Consider the following 15,881-nt stretch of genomic DNA (forward strand, 5'->3'; position numbering starts at 1 on the left):
CTAAGCACAAAAGGTAGTATATGGAGATGCCCCCAGGCTGGCTGGTTGGCTGGCAGGCAGACAATTTGTAATGAGTGGCAGCGACAAACTTGAAAATTAATTGTCAGAAGGTTGGGAAAAATAATAAATGGTGCTGCTGGAAGGAGGGTATTTTATAGAAATTTTGAGGCCCACAAAAAGCCAAAAGTTCAACAGCACTTTCATGCTGACAGGCAGCACTAAGCTCATATTTCCCCCCGACCCCATTCCTAAAACGCTTTATATACATACATATGTATGTATAGTATATGAAGATCATCATTTGCCCTACCGGAACAAATTGCTGAAATTCTTGGAAGACATTTGTTGTGGTCGTCGTCAATTTGACGCATTTGTATATAGTTTAGAAGTATATATACTATATGTACATAGTTGTTGTGTTGTTTTGTGTGTTACTTTTGACTAATGATCTGACAGCTTTAATAGCTAGACATGTTGTGTAAACAGCTATTCCATAGAATCGTATATCCACAACGATCGTAAGGATCAGATTCTATTTGGTAAAATAAATGCAACTTCAATACTATCCGAAACTTTATGCATGGATCATCAGAAATTGAAACTGCATCGTCGTCACAATTCTTAAACAAGAAAACGACGATGAAAGAAAAGAAAACGTTGGATATTAAGTGGAACAGCGGGGGGGGTGGCGTGTAGATGGGGCTGCAGAAATTGTTGTATAAATCAGCGGAAAAAGCAACAACAATAATAAACCTTAATTCAAAGCTGGCAGCTTGATTCATTCAGTTATACAAAACTACATACATACGTAGCCAATTGTAAGCTACAAGTAAGAAAACCGATCAAACTGAAAAGCAATTGAAATTGTTGCCAGGGACCCGAAAACAAGAAAAATAGGCGGGCAATAACGACATCATGACATGCAAAAATTGTGCCCGAAAACCAAAATAAAAAGAAATAATAATGCCAAAGACCAATCAAACAAACCCAAAAAAATTGACAACGACGACGAGAACGGGTCCAGCCATTTTTCACAGAAAGTCATGCGCCAGCAATAATCACAACTGCAACAACACGAGAGCAGCAACAAACAATGTTGACGAAGTCGTCTCGGTGTTAGAAAGCCTGTTGCTGCTGCTGCTGCGCCTGCGCCTAAAACATCGGCCAAGCAACCACAATGCAATTGTTCCTCTCTGACTCTATTTTGTCGGCGAACATGGATCTAGTGCACGGTTCATGATTAAGTTCGTGACTAGATTTCATGCTCGTCTATTAAGTTGGGTCAATACGACATGGCGTATATGTATCTGCAAGCCATAAAAAAAGAGCGGAGCAATTGCTGCGACAATCACACACTAAAACTGAACGATGGAATACCCTCTCCACTTCGGGTATGTGTGTGTGCAATGAGTAGCATTTGTAGGCAATTAAACAATTATTATTCCTTCATATGGGATATTGTGTTCGGGTGCCTTTCTTTGACTGCTTGTACGAAAATATTTTCTTGGTAAGTAGCTTCTCGGCTTATAATTAAGTACCATATGTGTTAAGAGTGTTAAAGTGTGCTTACATTTTTGGCTACAAATCAGAACTGTTTTTTTAATCTGAGGAACCTAATGCTTAGGCAACCAATTGTTTATAGCCACAATAATTTACTCGTGCTTAAAAGTAAAGTAAAATGTGTAAAAATTTATTTTAATAAAAACCCAATTTAAAGTTAAAGTTTATGGGAGTATAAAGATGCAAGCGATTGTGGAATGAACAATTTATAAAAACAGTAATTTTACTTAGTAATTAACAATTAATTTGCTATACCTTTGTACGCAAAGAGGGGTATACTAGTTTGGTGCTAATGTATATAACACACGGACGCACCAAAGTACATAAATATAATTCTTGATTAGTATTTCGGGACATGTCGATATAGCCATATCTGTCTGTTCTTCATAAAATATTTGTTTTTCTTTTCATAAAAATATACTACACTTATTCAAAAAGTAAATTTTTGTGTCATGAAAAAATACTGCCTTTCAACAAAAAACAGTGTTTTTCTAAAATCTAATTAACATTTAAACAAATTTTAAATATATTGTTTTTCAATATAAAGTATACTATTTGTAATACTGTCTAATCAAATATACAATGTTTCATTTTAAAATATACTGTTTCTCTTTGTAAATATACTGTTTATTTTTTCATTCAGTAACTTAAATTTATAAAACTTCAATATCAACTCAATTAAAGTAGAACTTTCTTTTTGAATATAACCCTTTAAACTTCTATTATATCCTCTTATCGTGATTTCTTAAGAATGGCGATACAAAAGCATACAAAGCAGATATGTATTCTTTATCAGCTTAACAAGACAAATCGATCTAGACATCTGTCTGGATTAAAGAAGTGGATATTTAATTTATTTCTGAAAGAGATGAACTCACATTTTCTCCCTTCCCCAGTCACAGAATTTTGAAAATGCTGTATAATTCTAGAACTACAAGAACTTAATTTCGCCTACGTAATTAAAAAAAAAAAAAAAGTTGAATAACTTCTTTTTGTGGTGAACGGTTTTTTTTTGGATGCAGGGTATATCATTTTCAGTCTTGCTCGCCTCGTTACAAACTCTCTTGTTAATTTATGCCTTCAAAGATTTCTGATGTCTTCAGCTACGGTCACATATGCAAATAATCCATAGCTCTACAAAAATGAAAAGCTGAAGTTATATAATATGGGAAGCAGCTTGCTTCGATGTGTTACAACAGTTTGGCATAAAATAAATAGTTGCATGCTCCCTTTGGATAAAGAACTGCTAGACAACATCAACAATCTGGATATGGGCGTGTTACGGGCAACATCAATTAGTCGGGAGCTTGCAATAATAATGTGAAAAATATTCAGTTGCATGATTGACCCGTGACCCACATAATGCGGCAGCGCAGACGCTCACAAATAGATATAGGCCCCGCAGCAAGTAAAGCCAAACGTTGTTTATAAATGGGGGTAAGCAAACACACGCACACACTGACAAATACACGCACACAAGCACAGAGTAACACACACAGTTACACAGAGAGCGCAAAAAGTCATTGGCCTTTTAGCTGTCACCGTCGAGAAGTTGCAGCAAGCGGCGCATGCTTGACCGCTTCGACAGCAGCAGCAATAGCTATAACAACAGGCAGCAACTACTGCTGGTAGCGCGCGCTCACACACACACACACACACACACACACTGTTGTTATTATTTCTTTATAGTATTATTATTATTTTGGCTCACACGCAGGCGCCGCAGCGCTTGCCGCTCCCCGCCCGCTGTCGCCCGCATTCACAAATGTGGTAGCTGTCGCGCTGGTGCCTTGCTGATTTCTGCGCTTTTATCTGCAGCAGTCAGTCGCTGCTGCTGTGACAAAGCAGAGCGCGGCCCACCAATTTATGGTCGAGCAACACGCGATTGGAAATCGAAGCGCGCCCGTAGCAGCAGCAAAAACAACAACAACAGCAACGTCATGGGATACTGCTGCGACTGCAAACTAAAAACTGTGACTGTGACTCTTTTTGTTGACGTGCTGCAATAAATTGGCCAGCATTCGGCGGCGCAATAAAAGTTGTTAGTTTTGCGCCAGCGTGTGAAAATATATACGTTATACATGTCTATATATGTAGGTATCTACATACATATACATATGTACGAGTATGTTTGTATGTACATGAATAGGCGAGGGTTGCTGCACTCGTTGTGTTACTGCCAGTTGGGTAAGTGTTAGGTCTTGCTCAGACGCATGTCAAATGTAACCCAACGCTCCTTAGCTTCAAGTTTTCCCAAGGCGGCCGTTCCGTTTCCTCATTGGCACTCCTATACTTTGAAAGGAGCGACTATACTTAAATTGATTTCGATAAAGAAAATTGTCAATCTCCCAAATTGATGTCTGAACTTACTCAATCCGCTGTACAAAAAATTATCTTTCATTTCAATATTCTTACTTTTTCTCAACTTTCTTTTTTAACTTCACTTTTTCATAACTGAAGATACATACTATACATTCCGTAAACATTGTTATAAACTAAAAATATTAGAAAGATGTAAAACTTCTGCACCGTTTACACACTTTCCATTTAACCAAAGACTATAAAGATTCGGAAAAATTCTGAGGAATCAGATGAAGGAAATACGGAAATACATCGGCTCAGACAATAGAAGCTAATAAGGTTCTCTTCAGGTATCGCACACAAGCTCAATAACTCAAAGAACAAACAAAACTAAAATGAAATGGCAGAATACCTTTAAGAAAATATATGAAGAAAATTATTTTAATGTGTTTAATTTTTATTTTTAAGAAAATAGGTGTTAAAAAATAAAAATAAATACATATAAATGTTAAGCATTTTAAATGAGCGCTGTCTCAATAATTAAGGTTCAACTGTATAGGAAAATGTTGGACCGAATGTAATTTTTTTTTAGTTCCAAGTTGAAGCAAGATTTTAAGATTCGAAAACTCTTTTAATTAACTTAAAAAAGAATTTGAAAAAAGCTAACAGAAAATATTAATATCTGGATCATATTCGGGCATTCATCTCCAGCAAAGGCTATAAACAGAAGCGTCGAATTTGAATACCCATAACCGATATTTTTTGCAGGAGCCATCTGGATCCCATTCGGGCACTCAAGTACTCTAATAAAACAGAAATAGAGTAGATTTTGTATTAGGATTTCATGAAGGAACCATCTGGCAGACATCTTTATTGAATGGTAAAAGGGGGAAAGAGTCAAATTTGAATACCAATAATCTATATTAAATGTCGAAAGCTGGATCCCATGCAGGGATCCATCTTCCAGTAACTACCACTTAAATGCTTTTACGATTACTTGCTACATATGTTACTATTTTAACGGATACTTATCGCACTTCAGAACTATTGTCTGTGTTTTTCAGTGATTTGCATTTTATGGCGCGGGCGTTGCTGGCGACCAACTAACTGTATCACCTGCTGTGACGGTTGTTGCATTGAAAAAAAAGGAAAGAAATATAAGTTCTGCTTTTACTACAAGTATAATTTCAGATGCCTAACAACGTAGAACGTACGAGAGTACTACATATTGTGAACACCTTTCAACCCCCTCTTTTACGGCTCGACGGTGGCAGTTTTTTTTTCACGCTATTTAAATGCCAACGCACCAGGCCAAGAAAAACATTTGTTAGGCTATTTACATATTTTCTAAATGAGTGTGCGCTGTTATTTGTTGTTGTTGTTCCAGCCATAACCACGGATATGACTACTCTATATACAAACTATGTGTGTGTGTGTGTGTGTGAGTTCAACCCCGGCGAGCGCAGTGAATTGCAACGAAGTCGTCAAAAGTCTTGCGCTTTTCCCCATTTTGCCAGCCACACAACTCGCAGTATTTCCATTTCCTACCCAACAACAACAACAACCACAGCGACAGCAAAGAACAAGAAGTAACAGCAGCAGCAGCAGTAGAAACGACAACAACAACAAGCACTTGGAAACGATGCCAGCCGTCAAACACTGAAACTAATTGATATAATAGTTAAAATAACAAACTAACGAGAAAGAAGTTGGCAGCAGCAGAGGAAAAAAGCCACACAAACCAAACGCGAGTGCAAAACCTTTCCAATTTGAAAATAGTTGCATGAGTGCCTGTGTGTGTGTGTTTGTACTCGTTCCCACAAATAACAACAACACCGACTGCACTAGCAATGCCTGCAATTGCAACTGCAACGAGTGGCGGAATCAAGGGAGATGACAATGCAACGATTAAAGCAAAGCAACAACAACAACAAGCAAAAGCACAACAACGCGCAGCACAACTTGAACTCTGGCCACTGAAGCTGCCACAAAGCCGCCCAGCAGCAACAGCAGCTGGAAAAATGCTTGCCCCAATGCGCGGCATTTCCGTTCGCCACTGCTGAGGTTGCTGCATTTGCAGTGCAACAACAACAGCAACACAACAGCAAAATAGTAATCACATTTATTAAATCAAAATAAAAGAAGATGCTGTACATATGTATGTACATACGACTATGGACGCGATACCATACTATGTATATGCACTCTATTAATGTGCACTACACTATTGTTGGTCTCTTTGCGAGCGTCAAATATTTAATTGCATTATAATATTTATATTATTATTGTATATTAATTATCAGTCGAGTTGTATTTTTATGCACATAGTTCATTTGATAAATAAATAAATAATGCAAAATCGAACAATTGTTAAAATCTTAGTTATTTCGAAAAGTATTTGAAGAAAACATTTTCTTCATAGATAAACTAAAAAAAAACTGTTATAACTAAAGAGGTGAACAGTCATGGATGGAAACATGCTACCTTAGTAATTTAGATTTTCATTATGTAATATTAGGAAACTTGTACATTTTAATTTTGTAATTATAATTTAATTTTTTACACTTCTATTACATATAATGTTAAGGTTTTTCTTTATTAATAAATTGTTAAATTTCAAAAAACGCTTTGTTTGAACTATTCTCAATGGAAATCATTTGCAAATGTTATTCGTCAAAAATGCATCGAAATGGAATTGTTAATTGTAAATATTATTGGACCAAGAGCTACATTAACTAAGTTTCTTACCATATTATTAAGAAAGAGCAACGCAACAACGGGGAAAATATGGCATTAAAGATTTCAAACTTTGAACTCATTTTAAACTGAGCGAGCAAAAACTTTACTTGCCTGTTGATCCCACTGTGTGTAGCTTTTGTTTTTGCGTTCTTTTCCAAAATTGCGAACAATAGGCAGTGCCGCTATTGCGAAAACAAATGGCTTACCATGCAGCGAGAATTCGAATTCAAACATTCTGCACATTTCTGTAATTACATGACAGCACACTAAATGCATCTGCCTAATACCTTTTGTAAATCCAAAATCTTGCAGGAGTTCACCCGCTACCCAAACGATCGTTTTGATTACATCAAAAGGACAAATTTTTGGCAAAACCTGACAACACTTCAATTTACAATGCAAATATTATGTACATATGTGCAATTTTAAAGAAAACATCGCTTAACGGGTCTTTCTAGTTCTTTGTGTCATGGCTGTCAGTCGTTAAAGCAGTGCTGCAAAATGCCAAGTGAGTACATTGTTCGTCAAGATAGCGTCGATGACTTTGCGGCGTTATTTTACTTTAAAATATCCCATTTAAATTCAAATCTTTTGCGCGCCCCTAACAGCCCGATTTAAATAAATAATATAAATCCAAGCTTTGAGCGTTGTGGCTCGGTCTGATTACAAGTACTCGACTATCAATAGTTGGATGGGTTGTCTAGCAAATAGTATCGAAACATAAAAAACCCCGCCAAGTTCAAATCGTTTTTCCCACGATTTGTCCGTTTTGCTTCGAAGCTGCTTACAGCTGAAATAACACAATTGATTTTCCACATTGTCTTATTTAGCTATTATATATTTTATGTTCAAAATCAACAGTAATCATAATATTATTATGTCTCATAAGATATGATTTAAATTAGTTGTTAGTTTTTTGTAGTAATAAATGTGGAGCGCGATATTTTAATATCACATTCGAATATCATAAACGAACGACTAATGCAAATGTTAATATGTTTAGCACTATGAAAGTAACTAAAAATAAATTAGCATGTTTGCAAAGTGGTGGAATGTGGAATAATTTTTCACTTTTGCACTTTCTCGTGACTAAGCGGATCAGTGAACATATAAAATTATAGATTACATGTGCATATAGCTGAATATACTCTCGTATGTAAATAAATAAAGCAACACATGTAATTATGACTACAATTTAACATTTGTTTTATTTCTATGGTTGTTTGCATGCCCAGTCTTACAAAAGCAAAAATAAAGCGAAAAATGCAATATCATGCGCCACTTCACAGCCCCACCTCCATCCAGCCAGATTCAAAATAGAGCTGCTGCAGTTACACGTTATATAAATAAAATTGTAGCATTACAAAGATTTTTGACCATGAACTGCTTACGCTTGATGTTCGCCTCTATGGCTATAACCTTCGCCTTAACTCTAGATCCATGGCGGGAGACGGTGATGGTTGTAATTTTTTGCCGCTCGTAAAGAGCAATTGTTGGTAGGAGAGTCGGAGAGGGCAGGAGGGGGGCGCATCGTAATGTAGGTAAGTGACCCATCAAAGTGGCGCGTATTTGTGCCACTGCCTTGGTCTTGGCTGTTATTTTTGACTTAAGCCACAAGTCTTGTTTTGTTTTGTTGGCCGTATTCACAACTTTTATGCGTCGACGTTGGCGTCTCTATTATTGTTGCTATTAACACGATTGTGGGCTTTTATGCTTCATTTTTTTTTTTTCACATTTTGCTTTATGTGCTCGACCAACTACCGCATTTCGCTTTAATTTCTTATTGGCGTCCGTCTCGAGTGGTTCGCGCATGCGCAAAAATTGATTTAATTTGAAAATGTTTTGGAACTCGTTGCTGTTGCTGCTGACGTACCGCATCGTCTGCACTTTGGCAGCAAATGAGTCAACAACAAGTGCGTGGAATGATATTAGAAATGCCTTCAGGGCTGTCACCAACGATAGCGAACTGCTCGATCATATAATACCGGAAATGTATGGCTCGACAATGCGAGATGCGAATCCAACCTTTGTCTTCAAAATGCCGTCTCAGCCAGACGACGGCCCCGCAGCCTTTGAAACTTTAACAATGCTCCGATCTGATTTTGAGGAACCAATATTTCCAAATATAACACAATTGACGACAGTCGTTGGCACGTCCGAGCAGGTGGCACATGTGAAGACCGGTCTGCCGGAGGCACCACAAGGTCAGTGGTTGCAGCTGGGTCTGGGCGGCTGGACGGGAGAAATAATACGACCCGTACCCTGGCTGGAACAGAGTCACAAGTGAGTAGAAAGATGGGGCGTGCCGTTATTGTCCAATATTTCTGCTGCTTGATCGGCAGAGACAGTCAGCCTTCCAACTGGCAGGCAAGCTATCCCCGCGAAGAAATACTACTGGATCTGAAGAGTTCGCACTTTGACGGACGTGTCACGGATATACGAGTTATCACCGGCCAAACAAATGCTAACGAGGCCGAGCTGGAGGATCTGATGAATGCCGAAAACGTTTATATAGCACGCGTCAATGATCCCTTCGGCTATTCTATGAAGTGGACGCGCAGGTATGTAAATAGTTTGAAGCGTGCATAGGATTTTGAAGAATAGACATACTTTTTCAGGCGACAACTTTTATTATAATCTGTAATATGTTCGTTATAAGATATCTGTTTATGATCAGCAAAGACTTGTCCGTCTGTATGAACCCTGATTACTTTTAAACCATAACAGCTAGGGATATCAAACTTTTTATGTATACTTGTCTAATTACACGGGAAGCAATGGAATAAATAGGATAGCGCGCTGCTCATGAAGATTATACCTAGAGCAAATCTTGTGTTTATGCCTAATAATATTCTGAAGTTTGTTCAAAATCGGTCAATTAAAACATATAGTACATACCTGTAGGTGCACTGAGACTGATTTCAACGACAATGTTTACATTATTTGAAAAGCTGTGGTGAGAATAAGGGTCATGGCAAAGCCCCGCTTAATTAATTTTGATTTCAATCGAGGAAAAAACGTCTCTCTGACAAATATAGAAATTATGAACTTACCTAATAATTAATTGGATGCTTAACTTCGTTAGTACTATTTTTCCACAATCAGACCCCAGGCGCAGCTATTCATTAGCAAGAAATTTGCAAATGTGCTTACTGTGGGGGACAGTCGGCGACAATACATGAAATCACCTTCATCCATAATACTACTTGTACTTGTATTTTATTTGTTAAAGTGACACTCTCATATGATTTCAGCAATACGACCGAAGAACTAGCCACCGCTGATCGTGGAAAACGCGATGTAGCCAAACTGTACTCAATGATCAAGTGTTCCACGGGCTGCGATCCCTTAATATTCAAAGGCTATGGCTGCTATTGCGGCTTTGGGGGCCATGGGGTGCCCTCCGATGGCATCGATCGCTGTTGTCGAATGCATGACAAATGCTACGAGCAGAGCAACTGCATCTCCTATCTGGAATACTTTGTGCCATATGTGTGGAAATGTTATCGTGGCAAGCCACTATGTGCCGTAAACCATGGGCAGTGGGGTGGTCCAGATTCGTGTGCGGCACGCTTGTGTCAATGCGATTTGCGCCTCTCCCGTTGCCTGCGGAAATTCTATTGTCCGCGTAAACGCGCCATTTGTTACTCATCGAGAGCACGTCGCTTACAGAATTTGATATTCTTCGATTAAGTTTGAATATAGAAATGTTAAGGTTAAGTTTATTGAGTCTTTTGTTTGTTATTTTTTAATTTTGTGTCTTAGAATAGAAGTTCTAATGATGACGTTGACTCTTGCGGGAACCACTACGGGCCTTATGAACGCCGTGTTTCTCCCTATCCATTTTCATGCCAGATGTTTCGGGATGAGCCGCAAGCTCCTTGATTGCCTGACAATCCTGCAGAAAGAGCCGAGCCGTTTTATAATGCGACATTTGTGGCTTATAAATGGTTAACAGATTCTGGCACATCAGCAGAATATCGCGATGCAATTCGCTAAGACTGCGTATCGCGCCGGAGTCGATGTTACGCTTGATGGTGGGCAAGTCCATGGGCCGCAGGCATAGCTCGGAATATTTGTGCGCATGCTCGTCGTGGAAGGCTCGTCGAAATGGTGCTGCATGTTTGCTTTCGTTCAGCGTGCTGTAAATGGTCAGGAATAGCTTTTTGGTGGCGGCACGTGTCTCCCTACGATCGTCTGTGTGCTCGCTAGATGCCGGCGAATTTGGAATGCTATCTATCAGCGGCGTTGAGGAGCAGCGTCGACGCGCATTTGTCGTCTTCGCCGTCGAATGATCGCTTGCCGTGGCCATGTCATCATCAATCATGGGACTCTCGGATCGATCGCGATGCGGCAGCTTGCGTAGCAGTGGCGGTCGGGCAAGCGCGCCTGGCGGTTGTGGAATAACATGAGCGCCACTTCCACTACCCGACGGTTCCGCTTCAGTTTTTGGCTCTACAGTAACTGACTCTCGACTCGGCATTTTTGGTTGCTTGGCATTGCGCGTAGGCTCGTCCTGTTTGCTGCTATCTGTGAGCGAGGAATATTCTTCATCCGTGTCATGTACGGAGATTGTGATCGTAGCTTTGGGTTCCATCGTTGCTGCATCCGGTTTGACTTTATCATCAATTTTCAACTCTTCCTTTATGCCTACAAAATGAAAAGGTTTCTTTTTTGTATTTGTTTTACCATTATTCTAGGTTTACTTACCTTCTTCTGTTGTCGTTTCCTCAATGATAGCCCCTTCAATTGTGTCTTCAATTGGGGTTGGAGTCGATTCACTATGTCCCTGTTGCGGTTTTTCCGCCTCAGTTTTTTCTGTAGCTATAGCCACTTCCGGGGGCTGCTCCGATTCTTTCTCAGCTATTGATGCTGCCTTCTCCTGCTCGATACGTGCAGTCATCTCCATTGCAACATTTTCGTTAGCCTCCTCCACAGGCTCTATAGTAGAAACTATTTGTGACGTTTCGTCATCGTTTTGACTCTGCATTTGACTCTCTTTGCTCTCCTGCGAGGCCACTGTGGCTAATGGTATGTTATCGTTTGAATCGTCGCTGGAGCCAATTACCACTTCAGTTGGTTTTGTAACGCCCGTTTCGTTGCTATCACTCGTCCCGTCAGCTCCTGGAGCTGGTGAGCTGGCAGCCGTTTGGCCGCGCTTAAGTGAATCTAATTTGTCCTCGAAATCAACCACTTCGGGCTTGTCATTGGGGGACGCAGTCTGTTCAGCCTCATCAGCCACGTCCTTTAAAATATCCTCATCAATAACACTGGACATGTCGATATCGATGTCGTCTATAATGTCATCGATGTTCTCGAAGACTTGCAGCAGCTGTTGCTCCTCATTTGGATCAGTTTCGTCCGATTGGGAGTTGGTGCTATTTGGTATTGCACTTTCTGAGCTGGACTTTGCATTCATTGCTGGCTGCTGCTGGGAACTGACCTCTGTATCTGTAGGCTGTGCCGGCTGTTGTGCCGTGGACGAAGTCTCACTAGATTTCATGGCTTTGTTCTTCTCCAACAACATGGAAAGCGTGGGCGCTGCCTGCGATGGACTTGGGCCCGGCGTACCTGGTGTAGTTGGTGTGTGCGCCTCGACTGTGGGAGGTCCACTGATAGGCCTTGTAATAAACGCGCTATCACTGGCATTCTTGAGCGTAATAGCTGGCTGATTGGATATGGCGCTGGTGCCGCTGGTGAGCAGCGTTGTAATTGTTGGGGCTGTAGCACGTGCCACGCTGCCAGCTCCTACTGCCGGCGAATGCACTGGGGACACTGCAGTTGGTGCTGCTGTTGGTGATTTCAGCAACGACGTTAGCAGCGGTGAGGGTAAGGCACTTTTGTTGCTGGTCGTCGAACTTGTGCTGCTGCTGCTCGCCGCAATCTCTTCCACATCCATGTCCACCGAGGTGGTATCCGTTGCAGAGTTGTTGCGTCTGGCTGCAGTGTTACGCCAGCTTATAGCCATTTCTTTTTTGCGTTGTTCTCGCTCCCGCATGCGATTCTCCAGCTTCATTTCATCAATACGTTGCGTCTCCTGCTGATTCTCCACCTGTTGCCACATCTCCTGCAACTCTTGCTCCGTAATGTCGTCCGATTGCAAAGCCTCAATTTCGCGGAACACCTTACAATACTCTTCCTGATCGCGACGCATTTGCGCCTTAATCTCAGCCATGCGTTCTTCGGTCAGACGGCGTAGCAACAACTCCGTTGGTGGCTCAATGGCCGGCGAGGATACTCCACTTTCGCTGCTTCGCTTCTTACGCTTGGTAGTTTCAACGCTTTCCAACAGGTGTCCATATTGCACAGCGCAGTTTTTCTGTGAATACCAATCGGGAGTCGCCCCATTGCCGCAGACGGTCTTGAGCGTGCGACTCACTGTGATCCAGTTTTGATCACCGCTGCAGGACACTGCCGATGCCAAGCACAATTGCTCGCGTTTCGACCATTGGTCGAGCGGCATGCGACTCATTTGCAAGCGATCTTGAGCCAGCGCCGACATAGAACTTGTTTATTAATCCGTTGTTTTTGCGGAAAATTTGCGTCTGCCGACCTTAGTGATGTGTAATTAAAAAAAAGTGAATGTGGTATCGATAAATAAAATACCAATAGCTTCGCAAATTTATAAATTTTTTGTTGTGTGTTTATCGGCACACGCTCGTCGGTACCTTGACGTTTTATTATATTTGCCTTACTATTGCTATATTTTTTGTTGTCCGAAGCATTAAATAGTGCGCCAAATTTTCGTTTCAATTTTAATTAGTATAGTGTACTTACATCAAATCTCCAGCTGCAAAGATATATTGGCCTTTTATTTTTATTAAACGGGCAGTCTGCCAAATTTTTTATACATAGCTGGTGCCGGTAAAAAAAAAGACGAACAGCCATGGTACGTATTCGCGATCCTGTTGCATTCGTTCCTTAATTAGTTTATATAATCATTTCAGACCGCCAATGTTGATGATTTGGTGTCTGAAATGACGCACCTCAGCATTGAGAGAGCGCTCAGACATGCCGCTGTGGTCTCCCTTACATGTAAAGCTGAACGCACACTGGGTCCGGATCGGCCGACATGGACGGAGCAGTTACATTCACAAAAGAAAAGTAAAGACTTGCCACCACCAGTTTCTGCTCCTAAAACGAAGCCCGAATCAGAACCAGCGCCGAAATTGGCCGTAGTGAGGCCGTTGACGCCGACTCCTGACGACTTTCCAGACATAAATACGCTCAACAATAGCATTGTTAAGCGGGAACTCGCCGAACAATGCAAGCAGAGTGTTCGCAATGCACTCACTGCTCTTCAACAGCAGCGCCAACAGTTGTCTACCGAAAAGGAACGAAGTGCCATGGAGCTCAATATAGAAATTCAGGAAGAGCGCTCTAAGCGCTTGGCATTGAAAAAACAAATGGACTTGCGCATCGAGCAGCAGGCCGAGCAACTGGCCAATGCCCAGCTGGAGGCGGATAAGCGGGAGCAGGAAGCTTTGCATAAACAAACAAATCAGCTGTTGCACGACCTTTCGTTCGAGGGTGTGGCGCGTTACCAATTAAAGTTTCGTATGAAGTACGAAGGTATTGCCAAGGTACTCATGGCACTCGATAAGGAGACGCAAAAGGCCTGTGGCGCCCATAACCGACAATTGAGCAGCTTGGTGCAAATGTTCGACAATCTAATAGGCCAAATAAAGGCCGGCAACTGCGGGCCGCAGGAACTCATGTCGGCGGAGCAATTTTGTCACTCTTTGGATGAAGTGGAGGACAAATTCCACAAACAGCTGAAGGAACTGTCTCAGCAGCTGGCGCATCGACAACACCAGCTGAAAGTGGATGAGGCAAACAAAGCTAAACAATTGGCAGAGGAAAAACAGCGCGCGGAACATGAGGAGCAAGTGAAAAAGGAGCAGGAGTTTGAGGCTCAAAAACAAAAGGAACAGCAGCAACAACAACAGCAGCAACAACAACAGCAGCAGCAACACCAACAGCAGCAGCAACAACAACAGCAGCAGCAACAAGAGGCTTCAATGGCAGCAGCAGCCCCTGAGGCGCCACCAACAGGCATGACAACAACAACAATAGATGGCAACAACACAGCAGCCTCATCGGTACCTTCAATATCTACCACATATGTCCACCCCACACGCCTTGCTTTCTCTACTGATATCAATAACTTTTATCAGATCAAAGTAGAGAGCGTTAAGCCACTGCAAACGGATGAGGCATGGAAAAAATATCGCACGAATTGCCAGCGTGCTATTAACGTGCCGCTTAATGCCATCACAGCCGTCAGTGCGCAACACTTGACACTAAATTTTGAAAAATTATTGAACTTTTTCGCCGGCCAACCCGTCAAGACGACAGATGGTAGCTCCATAACCATCAATGATCATCCGTTGGCACGCGATTATTGTGTCCTGTTGATGGCCAAGAAATTTGTCAGTCAAAGTGAGACGGCAATTTCGAGTAATCCACAAGCGGCATTTCCTTTTGCATCTGTGATTGTAACATTTTGGAAACTACTGCCTGATTTTGGCAAAATATTTTTAGCGTACATTTACAAAGAATCACCGTATTTGATACCCTATATAATGCCACAGCTGCAGGGACAGACACCAGAGCAATATCTCAAATCCATTGGATACAGACTGTCTGATAAGAACGAAATAGAGAAGCCCGATATGTATCTAAAGCGCCAGACCGGCCTGGCACGCCTATATGCGGCCGTTATTATCACACCGGGAAGGAAAGTAGACGGCCCAGCACATCCGTTTGGCATTGAGGAGGCCTGGCGATGGCTGACGCATATCTTACAGGTCAAGCCACTGCCCGACATTTGCGCCACGATGATTGTGGAGATGCTGCAGACGCTGGGCTTTGAATTATGGCGCACTTACGGACGTCAATTTCTTAAACTTCTGTTGTACATTCAACAGCAATATATACCATTATTGACGGCCTATGTTGAGGGCGGACCAAAGACACGCCTGGAGATGCTTTTGGCGAAGTTCTTGCGCGAGGGGCAGATACCTCAGGCCGTGGGCATCCTACCGCCCGGCTTTTGGTAGCATGTATTGTTTGTGTTTTTCGGTTAAGTAAATTTATATTTCTTGTAATTCTACCCAAAGGTAGTGTTTATTAAACAATTTTTATTATTAAACGTTCTTTTAACATGTATAGTAGTTTTCCCAAAACTTAGGTCGTCTAATACCATTTTGTTGAAAATGTCCATAAGCCTAGTGACAAGCCGACTAATATCAAACGCATTACAACCAGGTATTGTGTGT

General features: G+C 41.4%; 3 protein-coding genes across 3 annotated transcripts; 2 read left to right on the plus strand and 1 right to left on the minus strand.

The window, feature by feature from the left end:
- Nucleotides 1-7,101: 7,101 nt before the first annotated feature.
- Nucleotides 7,102-10,293, plus strand: LOC115620187. The gene is made up of 4 exons (XM_030513317.1): nt 7,102-7,108; nt 8,496-8,883; nt 8,943-9,157; nt 9,833-10,293. Exons 1-4 carry the CDS (start codon nt 7,102-7,104, stop codon nt 10,291-10,293), a joined length of 1,071 nt encoding a protein of 356 aa, XP_030369177.1.
- On the minus strand, nt 10,290-13,102 carry LOC115620641 (bromodomain-containing protein 8). Its single transcript, XM_030513981.1, has 2 exons — nt 11,311-13,102; nt 10,290-11,250 (listed from the first exon to the last, which is right to left on the minus strand). Exons 1-2 carry the CDS (start codon nt 13,100-13,102, stop codon nt 10,376-10,378), a joined length of 2,667 nt encoding a protein of 888 aa, XP_030369841.1. The 3' UTR covers nt 10,290-10,375.
- Nucleotides 13,103-13,347: 245 nt separating this feature from the next.
- LOC115620807 (nucleoporin GLE1) lies at nt 13,348-15,754 on the plus strand. Its single transcript, XM_030514232.1, has 2 exons — nt 13,348-13,489; nt 13,548-15,754. The coding sequence occupies exons 1-2, from the start codon at nt 13,487-13,489 to the stop codon at nt 15,660-15,662; spliced, it is 2,118 nt and encodes a 705-aa protein (XP_030370092.1). The 5' UTR covers nt 13,348-13,486; the 3' UTR covers nt 15,663-15,754.
- The last annotated feature ends 127 nt before the right edge of the window (nt 15,755-15,881 follow it).

This window comes from Scaptodrosophila lebanonensis, unplaced genomic scaffold, assembly GCF_003285725.1.
Source record: "Scaptodrosophila lebanonensis strain 11010-0011.00,11010-0021.00 unplaced genomic scaffold, SlebRS2 tig00000024-arrow-pilon, whole genome shotgun sequence".
Taxonomy (NCBI): Eukaryota; Metazoa; Arthropoda; class Insecta; order Diptera; family Drosophilidae; genus Scaptodrosophila; species Scaptodrosophila lebanonensis.